Source organism: Ursus arctos, unplaced genomic scaffold (assembly GCF_023065955.2).
Source record: "Ursus arctos isolate Adak ecotype North America unplaced genomic scaffold, UrsArc2.0 scaffold_12, whole genome shotgun sequence".
NCBI classification, from domain to species: Eukaryota; Metazoa; Chordata; class Mammalia; order Carnivora; family Ursidae; genus Ursus; species Ursus arctos.
This window is the reverse complement of record NW_026622786.1, coordinates 41903444-41929970: the sequence shown is the minus strand read 5'-3', so window position 1 is coordinate 41929970 and position 26527 is coordinate 41903444. Positions and strand designations below refer to the sequence as shown.

At 38.2% G+C, this 26527-nt stretch overlaps 1 protein-coding gene, 1 non-coding gene and 1 pseudogene across 3 annotated transcripts in view; 1 reads left to right on the top strand and 2 right to left on the bottom strand.

Annotated features, from left to right (window-relative positions):
• GIPC2 (GIPC PDZ domain containing family member 2) overlaps positions 1-26527 on the top strand; it is a 76769-nt gene that overhangs the window by 17232 nt on the left and 33010 nt on the right. For both annotated transcript variants that reach the window (XM_026497743.4, XM_057310540.1), the window contains exons 2-3: positions 14932-15117; positions 25221-25401. In XM_026497743.4, coding sequence (XP_026353528.1) covers positions 14932-15117; positions 25221-25401 — 367 coding nt within the window. The remainder of the gene's footprint in view (positions 1-14931; positions 15118-25220; positions 25402-26527) is intronic.
• LOC113254288 (ubiquitin-conjugating enzyme E2 C-like) lies at positions 10651-11524 on the bottom strand (annotated as a pseudogene).
• Positions 17815-17921, bottom strand: LOC113254862 (U6 spliceosomal RNA). The gene has a single exon (XR_003315984.1). It is a non-coding gene; the product is annotated as a U6 spliceosomal RNA (small nuclear RNA).

The window sequence follows — 26527 nt, the reverse complement described above, 5'->3', positions numbered from 1 at the left end:
TGAAGTGGCATCCTACCCAAAGCCCTAGCAATGGATATAATCTGTAGATGAGGCAACTGGAGCTCAGAGCAAAAGTAACTCATTCAAGTCATGTAGTCTAAAGGGATGTCTTTGATCTTAGGTTTGTCTGGCCCCAAAGGCTGTACCTTTTCCTTTGCACAAGTGGTTCCTAACCTTATTTGGCTCAAAGTAACACCATATTTATTACTCTGAAATAAAATTTTACCTCCCTATATACATAATTGAAAAAATATATTCCTTAACGCTAATTTTTTTTTTTTTTAAGAGAGCATGCACACGTGCATGTGGGGGGTGGGGAGGGGCAAAGGGAGAGGGAGAGAATCTCCAGCAGACTCCCCATCAAGTGTGGAGCCCGATTCAGGGCTTGATCTCATGACCCTGAGATCCTGACCTGAGTGAGCTGAAATCAAGAGTCAGATGAGATGCTTAACTGACTGAGCCATGCAGGTGCCCCTTAACTCTAATATTAGAAACAAATAAGGATTTCAACATGGGGAAAACTATCTTAGAAGACCCAATGAGGCAGTTAGGTGCTTGTACCTACTTGTAGTGAATAAGTTTGGATTTAAAGAATAAGACAATATTCAACTGAATGTTGTTGACTTTCTTTACGTAATGTGTAAATAAGGGATAAATAATATTTGTAGATGTTTGTAGAATTATTGTAATGTAACAATAGGAGCAGATTTATATTTGAATTTTCAACATACCATAAATAGCATTGTCGTGAGTGCCTTGATTTTCTGAAATGATAAATAGTTCTTGGTAAAGTTCTGCACAAACAGGTAAGTCTTTTCCTTGATTTACATGGTAATTACCATCCAGGAAATCGATAACCAAAAATACTTTATCTGTAACACAGCTAGGGTTTAGGCTTAAATAAATCTTCTTGTTTGTTTTCTTCTTCCCAATTTGAAAATCATGTGGAATGCCAAACAGCTCTTAACTGAGCTGGTCGTCTGTGTTAGGGTTCATTCAGTATCCCTGTACCATCCCCTGTTTCCCAAATGCCAGTGGTGTCACACAATTATTATAACAACCAAAAAAGCCTCCACAAAATTTCAAACTGTTTCATTAGGGGCCGATATCACCCCCCCACCAGCAACATTGCTTTATAACGGGTTGCTTGAGATTAAGTCCTTGTTCTACACTGTGAAGTTAGGTGGTAAGGAAAAAACCAGCAGAAAGACTTGTTGGTTTTATATGTTCAGTTTTAGGATTAATGTTATAGGATTGTAATTATGCAGAGTTGAGAGTGGTTTGTTAAATCTGTGACGTTTGGGCTTTTATAATATCTCAAAGCAACACATGTTACTGTGGCTATTTGACAGGTTCACAGGGGCCTATGACGGATGGGGAGTCAAGGTGGCATGATAGAAGAACTTTCAGGTCTGTATGATGCGGGTGGGTTTTAGGGTAGAGTGGTATGCCCTGGGCTTGACTCCTAGAGGTTCCACCTTCTAGCCTAAATTTTCTCACTGGCACAATGTACAATTAATACCTGCCTTATGGAATTTGTTGTAAGAATTGAATGAAATAGCATGTTAGGTATCTAGAACAATGATTCAATAAATATTCTCTTTCCTTTAAACAAGATGCATTTAAAAAAATTTTTTAAATGTTTTTTTATTATATTATGTTAGTCACCATACAGTACATCCCTGGATTTTGACGTAAAGTTCGATGATTCATTAGTTGCGTGTAACACCCAGTGCACCATGCAATACGTGCCCTCCTTACTACTCATCACCAGCCTATCCCATTCCCCCACCCCCTCCCCTCTGAAGCCCTCAGTTTGTTTCTCAGAGTCCATAGTTCCTCATGCTTCATTCCCCCTTCTGATTACCCCCCTTTCTTTATCCCTTTGTTCCCCTACCGATCTTCCTAGTTCTTATGTTCCATAGATGAGAGAAATCATATGATAATTGTCTTTCTCTGCTTGACTTATTTCACTTAGCATTATCTCCTCCAGTGCCGTCCATGTTGCAGCAAATGTTGAGAAATCGTTCTTTTTGATAGCTGAGTAATATTCCATTGTATATATGGACCACAGCTTCTTAATCCAGTCATCTGTTGAAGGGCATCTCGGCTCCTTCCACAATTTAGCTATTGTGAACAATGCTGCTATGAACATTGGGGAAGATGCATTTTTTTTTTTAACAACTCTTTGGGTACTTTGTGTAATTTTTAAATTTTTCTCTTCTAAATCTGTACATTTTTTTCATTCTCCTACCTTTGGCCAACCCCCCCCCCCCCAATAAAGAAAACACATCTAAAAGTGTATTCCTATACATGATCCTCAAACTAAGTTATCTCAGTGTGGAATTCTGTGTATAGTAACTAATCTGGACCTTTCTGATGAGGGCTTCTTCAGTAAAGTTTAGTATAAACCTAATAAATGATTTAAATCAAAGTTGAAGATCTCAGTTAAACTTGAGAAATAATATACCAATTTATTCAGAATTGTTTTGTGTTGCGCTTGTCAGTGTTTTTCTCATGTGCCAAAAATAACTCCTTAATAATATCCATATTTCTTTGTATCCTATTTCTAGGCATAGAGAATACCTGCGGCAGAATTTGTCTCAACATATAATTGTATTTTACCTTCTTCTCTCACTGTACATGTAGAGCTCATTTTCAACTCTCTGCACATTCAAGTCTCCTAGGATCTTAATTGCGCTCAAGTCCTAGACACTGATATTTGCTTCCAAGAAGCTTCTAGGGAGGATTACTTAGATGTTGAAGGTTAGAGGAAGGACGCCACTGCTTTTCTTCAACATCCAAATTTATCTTTTTCCTTTTATCCCATATTGTCTTTAGTTCTGCCATTCTGGAATGGGAATATGCTTATTTGATCATCCTAATAGAAGATATATTATAAATAGATGGCCATATAATTTATATTCCAAATCCAGACACTTCAGAGGGTGACAGGGATGATATTAACGATTACTCTGGTGGGGTGGTAGAGGGTGCCTGGCTGGCTTAGTTGGTAGAGCATGAGACTCTTGATCATAGGGTCTTGAGTTCAAGCCCCACACTGGGCATGCAACCTACTTAAAAAAAAAAAGTTACTCTGGGACAGCAGTGGTAAACTGGGACCTGGAGTCTGCCTAATTGTAACCAAATTGCCTACTAAAAATGGAGAAAGAAGAAAAATGTAAGAAAGTTTCATACATTTGCCAATTAAACACCAACAATATACAAGCCAGTTTCCTGGGCAGTAAGGAAGTTTTTTGAATTATAGGCATTTGGAGAGGGTGTGGGGAGAGGACAGTGTGGTTATAAAAATAGAAGCAGAGAGTGAGGGCGCAGTGTCAGCACCAAGCCTGGAGCCAGGAGATGCTGGTACTCCTCGTCCTGGCTCTGGCTTGGTGACACATTCCTGGGAGTCGAGGATAGAACCCTGTGGTAGCCTTCCAGCTTCTTCGGGAAGCCTCCTGACACTGCTGGGTTCTCCTCCCCTCTTTAACCGTTCTGCCTGCTCCAGTCCCAGGAGTTTTATAGGCAGGAATGGCAGTAATGTTGGCAAGCAGAGGGTGGGAAGAAGCTGCTTAGAGCAGGGGAGGAGGAACTAGTAATAAACTACTCCAAGCAAAGGGGAGAGTCTTCTGGCCAGGGTTGCGCCTAAGTCCTAAGTGTCTCTGAGTCTGTGACATAATTCTATTCTTGGCAGCTCTTTCCACCTTTCCCAGTCTCTGTTCTTGGGGCTCTCTATCCCTGGAGTGGGAGATGGTTCAGGATTAAGCAACCTTGAGCCTAAAAGAATCTTCACGTATTTGCGCGCGCGCACACACACTCACTCACACATATACTCACTCCCTCTAAATTCAGGACCGCCCTTACTTGTGTCATGCCGGCCCTACCCATAGAGGTTTTCTTTTTTTTTCCTTCAGTGTTTCTCAAACTTGCTAATGAGCAATTTAAGTGTCTAAGGTGGTCGGTGAGTTTGCCTTCCCCCAATCCTTTGTCACCTCTCATCTAGGGAACCCTGTAGTACATTTTCTTCTGTCACCTTTCACCCTATCATCTTGTATATTTTCCTGTCTTTCTAGGTGTCCTACTTTAGAATAAAAATCAGTTTCAATCTTTCTTTCAAGATGTTTATAGTTTCTCAGATGATCCGCTTTTTTCGTAAAGTGCACCTCTTACAGAATTTCTGTTCTAGAAAATAGTAAGGAATAGATTACCTTCTCCTGTCTCTCCCACTTGACACCTCTGTGGCTCACCATGCTTGCTTTCCAATTTTCCATGATTTATTTGGTGGTTTGTTTCTTTAGAATTTTTTTTTTTTTAAGTAATCTGCACCCAACATAGGGCTGAAGCTCACAACCCTGAGACCAAGAGCTGTGTGCTCTACCGACTGAACCGGCCAGGCGTCCCCATTTACGTGGTCTTTAAATACCACATGCTTGTAGCCGTTTCATTGTAAGCATTGTAAGTCTTCTGCCTGGGCTAACATGAACATAGTGCTACATGAGCATTCTGCCAAACACTTCTTAAAATTTTGATTAGGGTCCCTTTTGAGATATGATGGCCATCTTTTATAAATAATATTTGTATATTTGGTAAACTGGAAAGTTTAATCGTAAGTCTCTTTATTAATATAATTTATAATGTTTCACAGGCTACCCTACTACATTGTTCTTAGATGTGAAATATCTTCTTGTTATAGTCTCTTTGTCTTTTTATGTTCTTTTCCATTTTAGGTGTCAAATAAGAGGAGGCTTTTAAGAAGATAAGTAGGTTTAGAAAGCTGGAAAATTTGAGACAGCACCTGACCAGGGGAATAACTGATTTATGATGTCTTTAAAATTGACACATAACCTTGCAGCATTATTAGACTAGGATAAAGTTCTGACTGGAAGAATATTGTGGAAAAGGATGATATATATAGCCATACACATTTGATTTATCTTACTCGGTTTAGTATTTCTGTAATGTCCACAAAGGCAAGACTAAAACCTCTCCCTATCCTTTTAAACTTAGGTTTCAAGAATTGCTTTGAGACTTTTGACTCTCTTGGACACATAGTTGCTTTGGTTAGCTTTCACTAGCAAAAGAAAATGTTCTTTTGGTTACTGTGGGAAGTCATTTGGTAGATTAACAAATATAAATCTGCTTTTCTTTCTTTTTTTGGATAAAATTATTTTTGTCCTATTATTTTGCTCACTAAAAAGGTGTTGTACCGAAGAAGGAAGAGCACAAAGGATGATTCACCTTTTATTTAAGACTTGCCACTGCTGACCCAGGGCAGCTAATTTAGAAGTGAATCATTTATAGAAAGTTCTACACAGTTCGAGGCAGGGCTTTGTACAATATCCTCATGAAGGTCTAAATAGAGCATACAGTATCAGGTTTCTAAATATCTGTCTTGTTGCCAATTTTATCTTCTGCAAACGGTGAAACTTATTTCTAGATGACTATAGCCATTGACAAGGTGAAGGTAGGGGCACTATATATAATCTCATGCATATTTTAAAAACAAATCTTAGAAGTTTAGTACATGTGTTATGCTGGGAAAATAATAGGCTTGAGATTTTAAATGACTTTATAGCATAAAGAAACAAATGCCACTAGTCAGTTTCAAAATTATTTAACTGGAAGAAATCACTTTAAACTTAGAGTAAATCAAATCAAACAATGTGTTAGTATTTTGGTATTTAGTGATCATCTAATATTTTTGATTTTTAAAGTCCAATTACAAATAGCTCCTTTTTTCAATCTATTTTAACTCCTTTTAGGAAGTGGGTGGTTTATTAGATAAACAGTATTATTTGGCTGTATATAGAGGACAAAATGTATAGCTTCTGCCTTTGTTTTAAATTCAAAGCTGAGTTTTTGTTCACATCACAGTTACAGTTTTGTGGGTTAGAAAAAGCCCAGAAGTTTGAAATATTGTTTTGTCATTCATCAGCTCTGTGACCTTAGATAAATCACTTAGTGGGTCTGAGCTGCTTTTCCCCTCTGCACAGGGTGTAGTGATACCTGCCCTCGTGACCTGACTCACAAGGATTAGTTGAGCTAATGCCTTGGGAAGTGATTAGTAACTTAGGTGTCTCTCTGCGGATATTAGATGTCAAGAGAGGTAACATCGCAGGGAAAAGAACTTGGACATCTGGGGTTGGAATCTCATTTGCACCAAATACTGCTGATAGGACCCCCTAATAAGCCTTTTTTTTTCTTTTATATATATATATATTATTGGCATATATTATTATTAGTTTCAGGAATATAGTATAATGAATGATTCAATATTTGTATATATGACAACATGATCACAATATCCAGTTAATATCTATCAACATCAATAGTTATAATTTCTTGTGATGAGAATTTTTAAGACCTCTTAGCAACGTTCAGATATACAATACAGTATTAGCTATAGTTGCTATACTGTGTATCACATCCCTAGGACTTGTTTATTTTATAACTGGAAGTTTGTAACGTTTGACCACCTTCACCTATTTTGCCTACCCTGTACCTGCCACCGCTGGCAACCACCAATCTGTTCTATATCTTTGAGGTTTGTTTTAGATTCTACATATAAGTGAGATCATCCAGTGTTTATCTTTCTTGGTCAGATTTATTTTATTTAGTGTAATGCCCCAAGGTCCATCCATATTGTTGCAACTGGTGCCATTTCTAAGCCTTTATTTTTTAGTTTGTAAAAAAAAAAAGGGGGGGGAGTGGTGGTAATATAATACCTCTCACCTGGAATTACCTACCGTAGGGAATAAACGAAGTAATTTGTGACAGTACCTGGTGCACATAATGTTTCTTGCACCTTGAATTTTGATTTTATTTTTTCATTCTTCCAGACCTATCTCCTTAGTTCCTTCACTTTCCCAGTAGTTTACTGGAAGTGGGAGCCAGTATCCAAACTGTGTATAGCTCAGAGGGATGAGCAGGTGCCCCAGTTTATGACTTAAGAATTATTTGAGTTTTAGAAGTTATTTGATACAATACATTTAGCACATATTTTTGAGAGCCTTATCCTAAGATACTCAGCTTTTTGAAAGGTTTTTGTTGTTCTTGTTGTTTTTAAGTTTTAGTAGGCTCCACACATGCCTATCGTGGGGCTCGAACTCACAACCCTGAGATCAAGAGTTGCATGTTGTACTGACTGAGCCAGCCAGGCACCCTGGAAGAGTAATGAGTAACAATTTTGTCACTGGCTTGGTTAGAACTACTCCCTTCCGTTCAAGCACTCAGAGTAAGTGGGTAACCGTCTCCCCTCCCCTCCATAATTATTTTGTTCTTAGTTTTAATTCCTGCTATTTTAAGGGCAATTAACTAGATGGAGGTAAAATAATCTTTTTTTTTTTTCTTATTGAGGAAAAAGTCTTCGAGACTTAGATAATGAGAACAGCCCAGATAAAACCATAGTCATTAACACAGGAAACAATCCAAGTAGTGTTCTTACGTATAAAGATAAGGTATTAACTCTTGTTGAAAGTATGGTTTAGTTGGGGTGCCTGACTGGCTCAGTCTGTAGAGCATGTGACCCTTGATCTCAGAGTCATGAGTTTGAGCCCTCTGTTGGGTGTAGAGATTACTTAAGGAAACTTTTTTTAAAAAAATATTTATTTATTTGACAGAGATAGAGACAGCCAGTGAGAGAGGGAACACAAGCAGGGGGAGTGGGAGAGGAAGAAGCAGGCTCATAGCGGAGGAGCCTGATGTGGGGCTCGATCCCATAACGCCGGGATCACGCCCTGAGCCGAAGGCAGACGCTTAACTGCTGTGCCACCCAGGCGACCCAAGGAAACTTTTTTTTTTATAGTATGGTGTAATTATTATATTCGTCATTATGACTTTCTCTTTATTTTCTATAATTACATCGATTTTTCTATAATGCTTATTTTAGAAAACATTAAAAAGCAAGATTCTTGGGATAGATGTAGGAAAGTAGTTGTATTAAAATATTTATTAATTATTATTAATATTTATTAATACTGTTACTTTGGATAACCTTCAAGAGATTACAGTTCCAGTTACTTATATTTAAAATCACATCCACAAATATTGTAATGCCAGCTACACAAGCCCATAATTTCTTCCAGAGGTCTTTGGAACATGTGGAATCTTTGGCCAGCTCAGTTCCTGTTTAAGGAAGGCATTAAACAAAAGAAAGTTGGAAATGGGCTTCCTGGATTAAAAAAAAACCAATACAAAACAAAAAAACATTTAATGTGTTTTTGGAGAGATCTGTAACCTGTTTATGGGCCAGAATCTTTTGAAACACCAATGACAAATGATTTATTTAACCTTATTCACAAAGCACATTATAAAGTATATAATGAAGAAAAAAGGCAATATTAATAACTGTATATAGTCATTCAGACTTATCGTTCTAGCCATATTGAGTTTTAAGGGTGAATATTCATAACCACATGATAAGAACCGGAAGATAGCAATTCAAATATTATGCATGGTAAGAACAGTGCCCACAAGTTATTCTTCAACAACAAAGTTGAAGGATAATGTAATTTATGGGAGAAAATGAAATCCATCCTGGTGATGACATTAAAAAGGAGCCTAATCTGATCTCTTCAGGAAAACTCATGCAATTTAAGCAGCTTTCAAGTATAGGTGTAAATATTACTGTTCAAGAAGCACTTATATTCCAGGAATAATGATAACCTTAAAAGAGCTTTTTAGTTTAAAAAGTACATGAAGTCTCTTATTGAGGTTTTTTTGTTTTTGTTTCTTTTTAGTAACAACTGTAAGATGTAGACCAAGCTTTAATAATGCCATGATGTACATGAGTACTGTGGAGGTCAAATGACTGAGCTCACTGAGAGTACAGAATTGGGACCAGATTCAAGTCTCTTACATCTTTTTTTTTTTTTTTTAAGTTTATTAAAAAAAAATCTCTACATCTAATGTGGGGCTCAAACTCATGACCCTGAGATCAGGAGTTGCATGCTTTTTCTGACTGAGCCAGCCAGTCACCCCAAGTATCTTCCCTCTTAATCCATTGGTGGTTTGTTTTGAGAGCGTGTGTGTGCGCGCACGCGCACACACACACACACACACACACACACACACACAGGTTGGGGGTGGGGAGGGGCAGAGGGAGAGACAATCCTTATTATTTTTTTAAGGATTTTATTTATTTGACAGAGAGGGAACACAAGCAGGGGGAGTCAGAGAGGGAGAAGCCGGCTTCCCACTGAGCAGAGCGCCTGATGAGGGGCTGGATCCCAGGACCCTGGGGTCATGACCTGAGCTGAAGGCAGAGCTTAACGACTGAGCCACCCAGGTGCCCCAGGGAGAGAGAGTTTTAAGCAGGTTCCACACCCAGCATGGAGCCCTGTCTCACAACCCTGAGATCATGATCTGAGCCAAAATCAAGAGTCAGACACTTAACCAACTGAGCCACCCAGGCATGCCCTTCCCGCCTTTTTAATTTTTTTTGTTGGAAGGGGGAGCCACTTTTCTGTGCTTGAAATTTTTGATAGGGGGAATAGGATATGAAATTACGATAAGGATGGATGTAGTACGTCAATTCACCATCAACCTTACTGAGTTTAAGGATAAAATGAGATAGTAGTAGAAAGTTATACTATTAAACTGAAGAATTCTAAAGATACTATAATGATTCTATTAGGAATTTAGTTGAAAACAACAAAATCTAGTCTAGAATGGGTTGGTGAAATTATTTGCTTGTGTAAATAAATATTCTGGGAGAGGACTGTATCAGACAGGATGTTGATCTTGGGGTCATGAGTTTGAGCCCCACATTGAGTGTAGAGATTACTTCAAAATCTTAAAAAAAAAAAAAAAAAAAGTTAGCCTAGGATAAGGATATTTGAAAATGTGATAGACTTCATTGGATGGGGAAGATTTTGACATAGACTGGGTTTAGAAGTTGGGTTTTAGCTACGGCATTTTGGCCAAGGAAATGCCATGTGCAGATATATGGAGATGGGAAAAATACAAAGTATAAAATTGATAAAGACAGGATATTCTAGAACTGAGCTGCCCCGTATAGTAGCTAGTAGCAAAATATAGATACTGGACACTCTGGCTAGTTCAAATTGAGTAAGATCTTAAAAATTTCAAAAATGTAAACTGTCTCAATTTTTATATTATATGTTTGAAACAATGTATTGAATATGTGGATTACATAAATTGAATAAATTAACATCTATTTTTACTTTTGTTAATGCAACTATTATGTGGCTTTTTACATGTTTGTTGGGCAGTGCTGCTTTAGAAAATGGAGTAGTCATGAGTATTCCATTTCTTTTTTTTCTTTTATTTTTTTTATTATATTATGTTAGTCACCATACAGTACATCCCTAGTTTTCGATGTAAAGTTCCATGATTCATTACTTGCGTATAACATCCAGTGCTCCATGCAATACGTGCCCTCAGTTTGTTTCCCAGAGTCCATAGTCTCTCATAGTTCATTCCCCCTTCTGTTTACCCTTTTTTTTTCTTTAAACCGAATGTATTTAATAGATTTGTCTCAAGGGCTCAATCTTAAGGCCTTAATTTAAAAAACAAAACAAAAATGACAGCACAGCTTAAGATGCAGACTCCTCTATAGAAACGAAGGAAAGGACAGACCATCTAAGGAAAAAACAAAAAGGCAGCACAAGGAGAGAGGCTAGACAGTCAGGGATCTTAGCTGGAGACCTGCCTTGAGTAGGTTTCTTGCAGATACTTGTTAAAGGCAGTGGGGTTTTTCCAGAGCTCGGCAGCATGTGTGTAGGGCTATCAATGTTGGGTTCCCCTTGCGGGCTCTGGATGGACAGCAGGATGGTCCTGACATCATACAGGATAGACCACTTGTGCTTCAGGATGTCCAGGCAGATGTTACCCACCTGTCCACGCTGGGGTGGGAGCAGGGTGTGAGGAACTTCACCGTGTGGGTGCACTGTAAGGGTAGCCACTGGCGAACTCCAGGGAGAGTGTACACCTCAGGGCTTCGTATACTGGGCCAGCTGCTCCACGGAAGGTCCCCACCCATTTGAAAAGGTCTCATTCACGGAAGGCAGAGAAAAGGTCATAAGGGTCATCAGCTTCCGATGTAGCCTCTTGCCCATGGGTCCCTGCAGAGCACCCCCACTGGGCTCCATTCCTTTGTGGGTGGTGGCGGCTGGTGGCAGTTGGGTGGCACTTCTGGGAGGCAATGTGGTGTCTGGTCAGGGAGACAGGAACTTGGAAAGCACAACTGCAACTAGAATATTCCATTTATCTTATAAAAAATGGACAAAGGTAGTAAAACACTAAATATGGATACCTCAGAAGACATTGAGGATTTCATTTTACAGTAAAAAACATGAGAAAGTTTTTATCTACTGGATTACTCACCTTATAACATATGATTCCTTGCCATGAGCTTACTTTCCTTTGATTTAGTTTAGTTTGTTCACGAGAAGGTATAGAAAATGTTAAATACTATGTCTTACTGTCTTTATCTAGTATACTTACAGTGGAAGCAAGTATTTCTTAAAGGAACACGGATATGACCTGAACAGTGCATCATTTTTTCCCACCCTAACAGTAAACATTTATTAGCTGTGTTAATTGGATAAAGTCATAATTTTTCTCATCTGCAAAATGAGGATAATAAAACCTGGTGTACATGTATATTGTATCAAATGAGGTAAGTGAACATATGTTGTCAATGCCACTGAGATACAAACTGAACGGGGTGCTTGTTAGCCATTGTAGGAGAAAGAGAACAAGATCTCCTCTTAGGGGGAGAATGACGATGTGTTACACCAAGAGGACTTCAAGGCAAGGTGACTCAGACAGTTGAATGAGGTACTAGATTTCAACTATGTGAGTAAAGTGGAAAGATTGATTCCACCTGGGCAGTCACATTTGAGCATAGTCTCGATAGGCAAGGACATAGGGGTGGAATGGGTGGGCAGGCATTTTAGATTTTGGATTGAGGGGAAATGTGTGAATGAAGGTAGGAAAGCTCAAGATATGTATTTGAGGTTCGTTTTGGTTTAAATAGTCATGGCTTTTGATCTCTTCCAGTTGACTCATGTTGCCTTACTGTACCTCAGGGCAGTGTATGAGCTTGGGATTTCCTTGTTGTATAGGGACTGTCCATTTTTGCATACACAGTGTGCAGCACAGAACCTGGCAAAAAGCAGATATTTAATAGATAATTGGTGGGTGGATGACTGAGCAAGAATTTTGCAGCTTTCAGAAAGCATATATCACTTCCTTATTTTTCAGTGAGGATGTGTTTGAATTTCTAGCCCCTTTTCCACATCTTACAGATATATTTGCTGATAGTTGTATGTTGAGATCCTAGGAGTGTTAGGTTTTTATTCTCCTGTAGAGATCTGACCTGAAGTCAGGGAGTTTTAGTTACTTGCTGTTGCAGAGGGCTGCAGGTTTTCAGCACAGCTTCCTGTAGAGCTCCATTCTGTGAAGGATGTAGCTGGCTCCACTCCTTCCAGAAAAAAAAAAAAGATACCTTCCCTGCAAACTTTTGGCTGTCTGGAATGGAACATTATTCTGCAGGGGAGGAAGCAGAATGAAAAAGGGTCATACCTACAGGAAGTCTAATATTTGGTCTGCAGTGAAATGTGAAAAATTGAAAGAAAGGAAACAGCTTAGTAACTAGAAGTCTGCTTTGCGTGGGATTTTCTTTTTGGGGCTTTTCTCCTGCCCTGTTACATCATCGTTATGTGGGTTTTTTTTTTTTTTTTTTAAGATTTTATTTATTTGAGAGAGGGTGGGAGGGAGAAGGGGGAGGGCAGAGGGAGAGGGAGAAGCAGACTCCCCACTGAGCAGGGAGCCCGATTGGGGGTAGGGGGGATGGCTCAATCCCAAGACCCTGGGATCATGACCTGAGCCAAAGGCCGATCGATGTTTAACTGACTGACCTACCCAGGGGCCCCTCATCATTATGTGTTAATGTTTTATTTCCTAAGTGGCTTTTATATTAATGGTGTTTGGGATCCACTGTGAACACATTAACAGATTCACTGTTTAGAACAATAAAAAACAAAACTTTCTTCTACTTCCCATCAAATTTTTGAGAAAGGAAATAAGAAAAGCTGTTTACTATGCATATTCCCTTGCTCCTCTACCCACACTGTTAGTGATTTTTGTCAGTGGACTAATTATACCATTGATTTCACAGTTAGAATAAGGAATAGGAGCCATTCTTAAAGGACATTTCTCCTGTGATTCATACAATTTTTACACTAGCGTATTTGCAAAAACTTAGAAAACCAAGTATATTATGCCCTGCTTAGGAACACAAAGGGTTAAATCAAAGATCCACCAGTTAGCACAGCTCACCAAGGATGAAAAAGGGAAAGGGTGGAAACAGTGGTTTTTCTTTGTAAGCCTTTATTCTTTGATACCCAGTTGCCTCTTGTCCTCATCACTAGCTCTTTTCATACACTTCTGAGATTTGATCAGTTTTACTGACCACGCTGGACCTTTTAGCTGTGTAACAGAGAGAGCTCTTCCAATTCCAACACATTCTGGTATGGCTTAAAGAGCCATTTAATAAGTAGTAGTTGCACCATTTCTGAACTTCATGAGGCTTATGGATGTGTTAAGGCTTAAGTTCCAGTGGGAATCAGGAATGGTGTGAAACCCAGGGATATAGGGAGAGTGTTGAAAGAGAGGACTGAAGCAAGGCTCAGGTTTGGAGGAAGGGCTGGCAACATCTGTGGCAAAATTACTTGACAATAGAAAAGAGTGAAAAAATTTTCCGTTAGCCATTTTGGTATGAAATAACCATATTAAATGTTTTTCTTTGGGACATACGTACTCAAGAAATGTTTGTTGAACTTAATTTTTGAACCAGTGATGTGTTTTCAACCCTCTTTCTCCTTCTGTTCTGTAATTTTGTATTTGGGCCCCAGAAATTACGAAAATCATGGTAGACAAACTTTAAGAGCTGCCCTACAGATTTTAGTAAAATGAACCCTATTTTTGAAGGAAAATGAGGTTCAATAAAGATGTGGGGAACATAAGTCTCTTTAAAAATCTCTACACAACTTTTTATTATCCCAGTTTTTGTTTTTTTTTTAAAGATTTTATTTATTTATTCGACAGAGATAGAGACAGCCAGCGAGAGAGGGAACACAAGCAGGGGGAGTGGGAGAGGAAGAAGCAGGCTCATAGCGGAGGAGCCTGATGTGGGGCTCGATCCCATAACGCTGGGATCACGCCCTGAGCCGAAGGCAGACGCCCAACCGCTGTGCCACCCAGGCGCCCCTATTATCCCAGTTTTTCATGCTGTTTCTACCATCATGTGAATTTGACCAAATTGCATTAATCTCTCCGTACCTCAGTTCCTTTATTTTGAGAATTAAGGGATTGGATTAGTGGTCTTTAAGGTCTGTTTTAGACCTCTTCATCTTAGAACCTCATTCATTCATTCATTCATTCATTTTCTCAAGCACTATAATGTAAGATGAATAACTTCCCTCATTTAAAAAAAAATCACCAGTTTTCAAAAATAGTCTTGCCTATAATTTCATTGTGGTACATATATCATGGCCTTCCTTTGGGAACACAACTTTTGGTTTTAGCATTGTAAATGGCAGGTAATGTAGGTGTTTAAATCACTTCAAAGTTGGTATGATCTGAACTCAGAATCTTGCTCTTGACAAATATAGGCTCTGTGACCTTAGCCAAGTTACTTTTTTAGCCTAAAATTCCTCATCTATAATTTGCAGGTGATAATGTATTTATGAAGTCATTGTGAGGATTAAATGAGATCATGGCTGTAAATTGTTTAGTACACAGCCTTGCCTACAGGAACTACTCAATATATATTACCTGAGGTTAAAGATGTAATTTCTTAGATCATAAATTGAGGACTATTTCGCTCAAATATTAAATAAACTAATGACCAGAATGTTTCCTAATGGAAACTGAGCTAATATCTTTCTTTCTTTCTTACAGATCTTATATTGTACTTTAAACACGCCTAAAGTTGATATGGGAAGACTCTTAGGATCATATGTAGGTCTTGAAGATTTCATATTTGCCCATGTGAAAGGGATCCAAAAAGAAGTGAATGTGTATAAATCTGAGGATTCACTTGGTCTCACCATTACAGATAATGGTACTGGCTATGCTTTTATAAAGGTAAGTCTTAAAAAATAACTATGTGACCTAACTGAGGATAATATTTAAGAAAATCTACCGGGTTAAAGAAATCTTCAGAGTGAAAGCTGGCTTAGCAGGGATGGTTTGATAAGGTTTCATTTAAAAACGTGTTTCAAAGACCTCATGTTTTGTTTACCCTTTCCTTGCATTTCTTTCTTTCAGTTTAAACTTCCTCTAGAATTTAGAACTTACTGAAAAGGAAAGCGTGGCCCTAGTGCCCACTCATCCATATGAGCTGTTGTAGGTCTGTAGCTCATTAATATCTGATGACTTCCATATTGATTTCCATTGATTTTTTTAGGGTTTTTTCCAAGTAAGTGTGTGTGTGTGTGTGTGTGTGTGTGTATAATTTTTAAAAAAGTAATCTCTATGCCCAGTGTGGGGCTTGAACTCACAACCCTGAGATCAAGAGTTACATGCTCTACCAACTGAGCCAGCCAGGCACCCCAAGTGTACACATTTTTGACAACTTATTTACTTCTTAAAAAATGTTTTCCAACATTTTCTAAACTATATAATTCTTTTATTTAGATACAAAGAGAGCAATATAGAGCTGCAAAGATGAGAGAAGGAAGTTTGAAATAGTATGAAAAACTAAGAACTAAGGAGTGGTAAAAAGAAAAGTAGGCTCATCTCTCTCTCTCTCTCTCTCTCTTTTTTTTTAAGATTTTATTAGAGAGCATGGGGGGGGGGTGCAACACAAGAGGGAGGTGGGGAGGGGCAGAGGGAGAAGGAGACTCTCTGCTGAGCAGGGAGCCTGATCCCAGGACCCTGGGATCATGACCTGAGCTGAAGGCAGATACTTAACTGACTGAGCCACCCAAGTGCCCAGACCCATCTCATAAACACTTCTATTAAGTAATTGTGTAACAGCTGACTTACACTGAATGCTTATTTACTAGGTACTTTACATATCTTTTCTCACCAATCCTCACAATTCAATTTGATACGGTTTTTTCTTGTTGATGACAACAAATTTTTAATGTATAGCTTATTGTACTCATACCTGTGTAACCACCACCCAGATCAAGGGAAACTTAATTTCTACCACCCAGAAATCTCTCTTGTAACTCTTCTCAACCTGCTTCCCCCACAAAGGTAGCCACTATTCTGACCCTTATCACCATAGTTTTGCTTGTTCTTGAGTTTCATTGAGTAGAATCATGTACTCTATTGTTTCTGGCTTCTTTAGTTCAACATGATATCTGGGAGATTCACCTGTGGGTAGGCAGTATTATTAACCTCTATTTTAAAGATGTAGAAACAGGATCAGGGAGGTTAAGTAGCTTGCTTCAATGTTACATAGCTGAAAAACTCAGGATTTGAATTCAAGAGATCTGACTTCAGAGCTGACATTCCTATCTACTTCATGAAGAATTAGTTGTAAATTTCATAAACAGAACATGTTTCATGTTTTTATTTTGTCCAGATCTTTGTTGATGCATTGTCATCATTAAAAAAAAAAAAAGTCTTAGGGAAGCTATCCTCTTAACTGTAAATAGTACTTTATTTAACTTCCCATTTGATAGAATGGCTATTTTTAGCTCTGCAAAAGATACGACTGTGCTGAAGGTTGAGTGGGTGATCAAATGGAAAATCGTGAGTTGGGAAAGTCATGTGGGATTATCTGGGGGAAGCTTAGGACATGAGGCACATGCAGCAATGCCTTTCTAATGTCAGCAGGGAAGGGCTTAGAAGTTTTGCAAGCACGTGTGGATTTTTTAGATCTTAACCTCTGATGTTCAGAGCTTGTGTTCTTTATTTTTTTAATGCCTCCTTGAACATGTGCCTGCTTCTGTATTCATTGCTGGTCCTGTGGAGACAGAACATGATGGCAAAGAGGAAGTGGAGCATAAGCCAACTACTGACATATAATTCAACTTAGAGAAATGAATATCCTGCTGTGTTCATGGTTAATAAGACTTTTTAAAAATTGAGGGGGGGTTATTTAAAACTTACTGAAAGATTGTAATAATACAGAGGACTTCCAGAATACCCTTTACCCATTTCTCTAATTTTTACCATTTGCTACATTTGCTATTTTGTTCTCTCTCTCTCACACACACACACACACACACACACACACACACACACACACAAATACAAATACAAATACATATAATTTTTCTAAACAATTTGAAAAAGTGGATTGTGTGTATTATGCCCATTAACTCTTACTATTTCAGAATGTAGTTACTAAGCACAGGGTTCTTCTCTATATAACTGTAGTACAGTTGTGAAATTCAGAAAATCTAATATTGATAAAACTACAGTATGGACAAAATTATTTTATCAGTTGCCTAATATCCTCTTTAAGCTAAATGTATATATATATATATAAACAAAGTATTCTATTCAGAGGTTACTTGGAATAGGTTCTTTCCTGCCCCTTTCCCCACTAGGTGATTGTTATTTATTTGAAATACTGTTGAATCCATTTGCTTCTTTTTGAATTGAGTTTGAGTTTCCCCCCTTATCCTTGTTTTAATTTTTTCTGAATACATAAAATATTAACATGATTCAAAAGTTAAAACTATATTAAAAGACATTCAGAGATCTGTCACTCTTTCTCCTAGTCCTCTATCCCATTACTCATTTCTCCCACTCCTTATAAGTAATCATTTTCATTAATTTTTGGCTCACCCTTTCAGTGTTTATTTTTGCCAAGAGAAGCAGAAAAAAATGAAACATTCCAAGAGTTTGTATGTCATTCTTGTTCAGGGCCTGTGTTAATCTTTTCTGTATGGTTCCAATTTTAGTGTGTGTGCTGCTGAAGTGAGTACTTGATATCCTTTCAGTAGTGGCTAGAAGTCAGTAGGTTAGAGTAGGACAGTGTGGTACAGATTCAGACAAGGGTAAGGAGGAAGGATTCCATGGTTAGGGAGGCAGTGCAGTGATGCGTAGGAGCATGGGCTATAAAAGTACACAGGCCTGGGGCGCCTAGGTGGCACAGTCATTTGGGCATCTGATTCTTGATTTTGGCTCAGGTTGTGATCTCAGGGTCCTGGGATTGAGCCCTTTGTTGGGCTCCATGCCTTCCCCCCACAAGATTTTTTTTGAGAGAGTGTGAGTGAGCAAGAACACAAGCAGGGGGGAAGGTCAGAGGGAGAGGGAGAAACAGACTCCCCATTGATCAGAGAGCCTGACATGGGGCTCGATTATCAGGACCCTGGGATCATGACCTGAGCTAAAGGCTGATGCCTAACCCACTGAGCCACCCAGGTATCCTGGGTTCCATGCTTTTCTCTCTCCATCTCTCTATTTTTTTTTTTTTTTTTAAAGGAGGCTCCATGCCCAGCATGGAGCCCAACACAGGGCTTGAACTCATGACCTTGAGACCAGGCCTTTATCAAAATCAAGAGTCCAATGCTCAACTGAGCCACCCAGGTGCTCCCAAAAAGCAGTTTTAAGAGGGAAGGCCATAGAGATAAATGCCTACCTCAAGAAACAAGTCTCAACCTAACTTTATACCTCAAGCAAGTAGAAAAAGAACAAATGAAGCCCAGAGTTAGTAGAAGGAAGGAAATAACAAAGGCTAAAAATAGAGACTGGGAATATACAGGGGGTGCCTGGGTGGCTCAGTTGGTAAGCATCTGACTGTTGATGTCGGTTCAGGTCGTGATCACAGGGTTGTGAGATCAAACCCCATGTCGGTGGGGAGGGGGGTACTGCTTGGGAACCTCTCTCTCCCTCTGCACCCCCCCAAAAGAAAAACAGACTAAAAAGACCATAGAGAAGATCAGTGAAACTGAGAGTTGGTTCTTAGAAAAAACATTTGACAGACCTTTAGTTAGATTCACCAAAAAGGACTCAAAACCAGAAGTGAAATAGATGTTACACGGGATACCACCGAAAGGCAGAGGATCATAAGAGACTACTATGAACAGTTAGGCCTAACATACTGGACAACATATAAGGCATGGGTAAATTCCTAGAAACCTACAACCCACCAAGACTGATGATGAAATAAAAAAATCTGAACAGATGAATTTAATCTCCTTGATAGTAATGAAAAACTTCCCAACAACAAAAGTTTAGGACCAGATGGCTTCACTGGAAAACTCAACCAAACATTCAAAGAGAAGAATTAATACCAATCCTCAAATTCTTCCAAAAATTAGAAGAGTGCACTCTTCCAAGCTCATTTTATGAAGCCAGCGTTACCATGTATACCAAAACCAGACAAGATTGCCCACAAGAGCCAGTATTCATAACATAAATGCAAAAATCCTCAATAAAACATTAGCAATCATATTCAGCAATACATTAAAAAGATCATACCTCATGACCAGGTGGGGTTTATTCCAGGGATGGTTCAACATCCACAAATCAATGTGTTTATACCACATTAACAAAGTGAAGGATAAAAATTATGATTTCTCAGATGCAGAAAAAACATTTGATAGAATTCAACATTTGTTTATGGTAAAAACTCTCAACAAAGTGGGTAAGAGGGAACATACCTCAATGTAGTAAGTGTCCTATAGGACAAGCCCACAGCTAACATCATACTTAGAGGAAAAGCTTTCAGCTTTTCACCACTAAGATCAGGAACAAGGCAAGGATGCCCACCCTTGCCACTTCTATTCAACACAGTATTGAAGGTTCTAGCCAGAGCAATTAGACAAGAAAAAGAAATAAAAGCTATGCAAGTTGGAGAGGAAGAAGTAAAATGGTCACTGTTTGAAGATGATATATACAGAAAACTCAACACTTTATCCAGAAAACTGTTAGAACTAATAAATTCAGTAAAATTGGTGTGCTAAAATCTTACATTTCTATATGCTAGTAATGAACTATTGGAAAGAACAGTTCCGTCTACAGTTGCATCAGAAGAGTAAAGTACTGAGGAACAAATTTGACCAAGGAGGAGAATATCCTATTGAAAACTACAAGATGTTAATGTAAGAAATTGAAGCCAAATAAATGAAAAGCTATTCCGTGCTCATGGATTGGAAGAATTAATAGTTAAAATGTCCATACTACTCAAAGTAATATTACAGAGTCAGTGCAAACCCTATCAGAATTCCAATGACACTTTTCAAACAAATAGAACAAATAGTCTTAAAATTCATGTGGAACCAACCATAGAAGACCCTGAATAGCCAAGTAAGGTTAAGAAAGAACAAAGCTGAAGGCAGCACATTCCCCGATTTCAAGGTATATTACAAAGCTGTGGTAACTAAGTGTAGTATTAGCATAAAAACAAACCTCGATCATTGGGGCAGAATAGAGAGCCCAGAAATAAACTCCTGCATATATGGCCAATTTATAATAAAGGAGCCAAGAGTGTACAATGGGGGAGGGGATACTCTATTTTTAATTTTTATTTACTTTTTTTGGATACTCTTTAATAAATGGTGTGGTAAATATGGGATATCCAATAATGGGAAAATTGGATAGCCACATGCAAAAGAATGAAACTGGATCATTATCTCACACCATACACAAAAATTAATACAGAATGGATTAAAGACTTGAATTAAAACCTGAAACCACAAAACTAGGAGAAAAGCTAGTCAGTAAGCTCTTCGACATAGGTTTTGGTGATGGTTTTTGAACCTGAAAACAGAAGCAACAGAAGGAAAAATAAAAAGTGGGACCATCTAACTAAAATACAGTCAGATTTAAAAAAATGGGCAGAAGATCTGAATCAAAGAAGACCTACAGATGGCTAACAGGTACATGAAAAGATGTTTTATGTCATTAATCATCAGGGAAATGCAAATCAAAACCACAGTGAGATACTACCTTGCACTGTTAGAATGGCTATTCTCAAAAGGACTAGAAATAACAAGTGTTGGTGAGGATGTGGAGAAAAGGGAACCCTTGTGCACTGTTGGTGGGAATGTAAATTGGTGTACGGAAAACAATATGGCGTTTCCTCAAAAAATTAAAACTAGAATTACTGTACAATTCAGCAATTCCACTTCTGGGTATTTATATGAGGAAAATGAAAACGCTAATTCAGAAAGATAAATGAACCAGGGATATCTGGGTGGCTCAGTCGGTTAAGCATCCAACTCTTGATTTTGGCTCAGGTCATGATCTCAGGGTGGTGGGATAGAGCCTGACATCTGGCTCTGTGCTTTGTGCGGAGTCTGCTTGTCCCTCTCCCTCTGTGCACACTCTCTCTCTCAAAATCATAAAGACAAATGCACCATGCATTTGTGTACAGTGTTCATTGCAGCATTATTTACAATACTCAAGATGTGGAAGCAACCTAAGTGCCCATCCACTGATGAATGGATAAAGATGTGTGAGTGTGCATGCATGTGCGTGCATATGCACGATGGAATATTAGCTGTATAACAGAATGAAATCTTCCCATTTGTGGCAATATGGATGGACCTTAAGGGCGTTATGCTAAGTGAAATGTCAGAGAAACACCCATACTGTGTGATCTATCTTCTATGTGGAATCTAAAAAATATATATGTGATTTTTAAAAAAAAAAAATTGAATTAAAAGACAGTACTGCATGGTTCTCACAGATAAAACTTTTCAGGTGAAAAGACAATGGATTTAAATATTTGTGATTTTAGATTTTACAAGTCCATTTTCCCAGAACCAGAGTATATAAATAACCTAATCAGAAAATTCAGAGTATACTTTTAACAAAACCGGAAATTCCTAGAGTGGTTTAAGATGAGTTGGCAAACATTTATATAAAGGGACAGGTGGTTAATATTTTAGGCCTTGTTGTAATTCAGGGTCATGTAAGCTGTTGGTACCACCTCTCTTTGAACCCCAATTCCGTTGTTTGTTGTGTTCTTTTAATCAAGCCATGTAATCACTGTACCTTGATAGTCTCCTCTGTTAATGGAATGAGGCTTGCTTTGAAGGTTAAATGAATTAACTATTTACAGTTGTTATGAGTGTTACTTCATTATGAATGAGGTTTGAGGACAGTGTTGGGTGGATCAGCAGCACAGATCTCAGAGTTGCTGACCATGGCAGTAGGGCTTGCAGCTCAAACAACTTTGAATCTGATGCCTAAGCTTTGAGTAGGGTGGGATGTTGCCCTTGAGTTCTGCTGATACCTGTGATGAGCAGACAGAGTTCTGTAAGTATATGCAATGAAATAATGGAAAATACTATAATAATGTTCTGAAATGGTTGGGAACCTCTGAGTTTAATAATGTTGTGAACCTCATCTTTTAAAAAATATTTGTCTTCTCTGCACTTTGCAATATCAAGCTCTAAAGCCAGATGAGACAAAGTTCTGTCATAGAGAATGATAATAAGTGACTCAGTAAATATAAGCGTAGAATGAATACCTTTTTCTTTTCCAGTTCTTTGTGTTTGAGTAGCACTTTTAGCAATATTAATCTGTGTCATGTTATGATTATCATCCAGAAACTTGTCTCAATGGCTACCTCATTCTTTATTCTATGACTTAAGAGACTAAGGCTTAGGTAACCCACAACATATATAATCAGTGTCTTCTCCTTTGCTTCTATATCTTTTTTTTTTTTTTTAAGATTTTATTTATGTGAGAGAGCATGCATACGTGGGAGAGTGAGGGGGAGAGAATCTGAAGCAGACTCTGCACTGAGTGCAGAGCCCAGAGTGGGGCTCGATCCCACAGCCCTGAGATCATGACCTGAGCCGAAACCAAGAATCAGATGTTTAACCAACTGAGCCACCTAGGCGTGCCCTTTGCTTCTGTATTTGATTGCCCTTATGGTGTTCTTCAAGTTTCTTACACAGATTTTCCCATCTCTTCATCCCAGATCCGTATCTGCTGCCTCTGACTATTACCCGTGCTTTGACTTTATTCTTGCCCACCTGGATTCTTGCCTTGCTGCTTGCTCTGACTTCTGGTAACTGCCTTTCCTTCTGTCTGGACACTCTTCTAGTGACCTCTGTGGCTACTCACAGGTCCAGGACAACCTAGATTTTTGTAACTCTGACCTTTAATTTACTGGTAAGATTTATATGTATCTGTAAAGTTTTCCATTTTTAAAAGTTTTATTTATTTAATCTTTACACTCCACATGGGGCTTGAACCCATGACTCCAAGATCAAAAGTTGCATGCTCTTCTGACTGAGCCATGTGCCCTGTAAAATTTTTCATTTAATTAATTTTATATAATTATTTTTAATAAAATTGTGATGTCTTAAAAATATGTGATGGTACACTGAAATTTATATGGTGTCATTGATCAAAGGAAAAAATACGGTCAGAAGATATTAAGAGATAAATTAGAATAAAAATCAAGAAAGGGAAAGCTATATATAGATTTTCACATTCTCGAATGGCTTAAGAATGGGTAGATGACAGGATATTAAATAGTTTTTTTTCTTTGTTTCTTTAGACTCTAGTTTTCCTTTAAATCTTGCTTATTTTTCTGTGATTTTAGTAACTCTTAATTCTGTTAACTTATAATGCTAGTATCGACTCTTATTTTTTTTTTTTTAAATATTTTATTTATTTATTCGACAGGATAGAAACAGCCAGCGAGAGAGGGAACACAAGCAGGGGGAGTGGGAGAGGAAGAAGCAGGCTCATAGCAGAAGAGCCTGATATGGGGCTCGATCCCATATCGCCGGGATCACGCACTGAGCCGAAGGCAGACGCTTAACCGCCGTGCCACCCAGGCACCCCTAGTATCGACTCTTAATAAAACAATATGTCAGATTGAAATTTCTCATTTTTTAAAATATTTCACTTTTTGTAATGATAGTGAGCTCTGAATTGGCATTATTTCATTTGCATAAAGCATATTAATAGTTACTATTATAATGAAAATAGGAACGTTCTTAAAATTTGAGGGTAAAAAAGAAACCTATTGTGAGTTCTGATACATAGTAATAAAACTTAAAAAAGTCCAACCTTCCCAGAATAGTCTTTTACAATTTTCTTTCTTCTGATGATATTATGGAGATGCTGGGGTACATGAGATCAGTTCTCCTCTTAACTCTCAGATGCAGTGGTCACCCTGCTGATTCAAAAGATGTTATTTTTCCACCTGGTAAGAGTGGGGAATGCACGTGCTTTTATTATACATCTAGTAGTCCCTAATATTTCTATCCTATCCACCCCCATGAAGGATTTGTGACTCCTGAGGCAGACGGTGGCTTTTCTTTTGCCCTGTTCCTCACTACTGTGGAAGAATTGAACTTTGCAGGGCTGTTAACTGTGCAGGGTTTTCTGGGCCTCTTATCTCTAAAATCCTTCCATAAAATCTTAGTACTATCTTAGGGAGTCTTAGGTCTCCTTTTGAGACTATGCACTATAGACTTATTGTATAGAAGTAAAATAGATTTAAGAAAGACCAATATGAAGTTTTCCTGTGGGTCCTAAGTTCTCCTGACCTAAAATATATAAATGAAAAATGAGAGTATAAAATCACTTACTGGCTCCCTAAATGGTAACCACACCTGTGTCTTATTAGTTATCAATGTTCTTAGCAGAGGTTGTACCAATTCTTGAATCATTACATTTGTAACTAAGATTTAAAAAATGTAGCCAGGAAAAAAAAATCTTCAGCTCTATTCTTATGTAATGGGTTTCATTTTGAAATGATTCAACAACCATTTTTGGAGGAACTTTTTTGTGTAGTACTGTGCTAGACACAGAGCATGTAATGGTGAATAACACCATCTCTGTCTCCAAGAATATTACAGTTCAGTAATGGAGATTGAGAAGTGAATGAACAATTGCACTATAGTATGCTGAACTGGCAAATTGCTTGATCTTCCCAAGCTTCAATTTTTCTGATTTATGACATGAGACTCTCATAAAGGTTGTTAAAATTAAATGAGATGGCAAATGTAAAGTGCTCAGTTTAGAGCTCAGAATATGCAGCAAAATCTATAGAAGCATGAGAGTGACACCCTGACCGTTCTTGGGGGAGTATCCCAGGGGATGTCAGAAGTTTCTCAGAGGAGGTGTTGATGACTGATGGAACATAATTCTGAATGAGGTAAGATGGTTGTCCTTTGTTGCTTGGTCTTTCATCTTTGAGCATTAAGCTGCGTTGTTAATATGTCAATATATATAATGTCTCAGGAGCCTGAAAAATGTTATGCAGTTCTACTTGTATTATGTGTTTTTCTTAATTTTCTTTCTTTCAGAGAATTAAAGATGGTAGCCTAATTGACTCAGTTAAAACAATCTGTGTGGGGGATCATATCGAATCTGTAAATGGAGAAAGTATCATTGGGTGGCGTCACTATGATGTTGCAAAAAAATTAAAGGAATTAAAAAAAGATGAATCCTTTACCTTGAAGTTAGTAGAACCGAAGAAGGGATTTGGTAAGTTGGGTGTGCGTGTGTATGTGTGTGAAGTGTTCCCTTCCATGGCTTGTCTTTCTATAAGGGTAGTGAGTACTGAGATGTCATGCCATGTGATACCATGTATCCATTAAGGATGTAGAGAATGATAGCACTACTGACAAGGGATACAACTATTCAAGAAGAAAGTTGTTTAAAAGGACAATTTCTGAAAGACCTTTGGAGATACAAAGTCTAATGTCTAGTGACTCTGTGGCTGTTCCAAACTCCAAGAAGAGTACATTGTATTACATTTATCTTGCTGAGCAATAAAATTCTTGATTGAGCTCTCTAAGCTGTAATAACTGTTGTTCATGGACCTCAACAGCAAAAACTTCAGTTACACACAGAATTGGTATTTAAAATAGTTATCTAGTCTATTTTAAAGACTTCCTTCAATACTTTTCCTCCATTGGCATTTTGAATTGGCAGCATGGGATGGTATGAAATTACTTCCACTTTGGTGCGACATCTGTACTTGCTTGGTTTTAGCCATGGCAGCTGTGTCCCAACTGTTCAAACCCCCCAGGGCCATCTCATCTACAGGAAAATGTGCCAGCTTCCCTCTCACTACCCAGCACTATTTTAATAAGCCAAACGACGGCCTAGTGTTCATCAGTGTTGAAATATTTTCAGCAGAATCATTCTAGGCTGCCCTTACTCATCTATGACCCCACCCAACTTATGTTCGTTCTTTTGCTCACAGTACATAAATATTCCTTATAGTTTGTCTCTAATGGAGGTTTTCTCAGGGCAGTTAATAAAAATGATGGGAGAATGCAATAGATCTGGGGAATTATATTTTCCCTCCCTTAGCACATAAGCAAAAGATCCTAGCCATATGGAAATGGAAATTCTTCTCTGCTTCCAAGCGATTCTGTGCCATTTAATAGAAATACAGTGTAGATTGTATGACTTGTGGGAGAAAGAGTTCCATAGAAGATGTAAGAAAAGAGGGCCTTGCACTGAGCTGTGTATAGAATTGTTGAATCCCTATATTGCACACCTGAAGCTTATATAACACTGTATGTTAACTATACTGGAATTAAAATAAAAAAAAAAAAAACCCAAAAGAAAACACTGGGTGGCAGGGGTGAGTGGAGGAAGA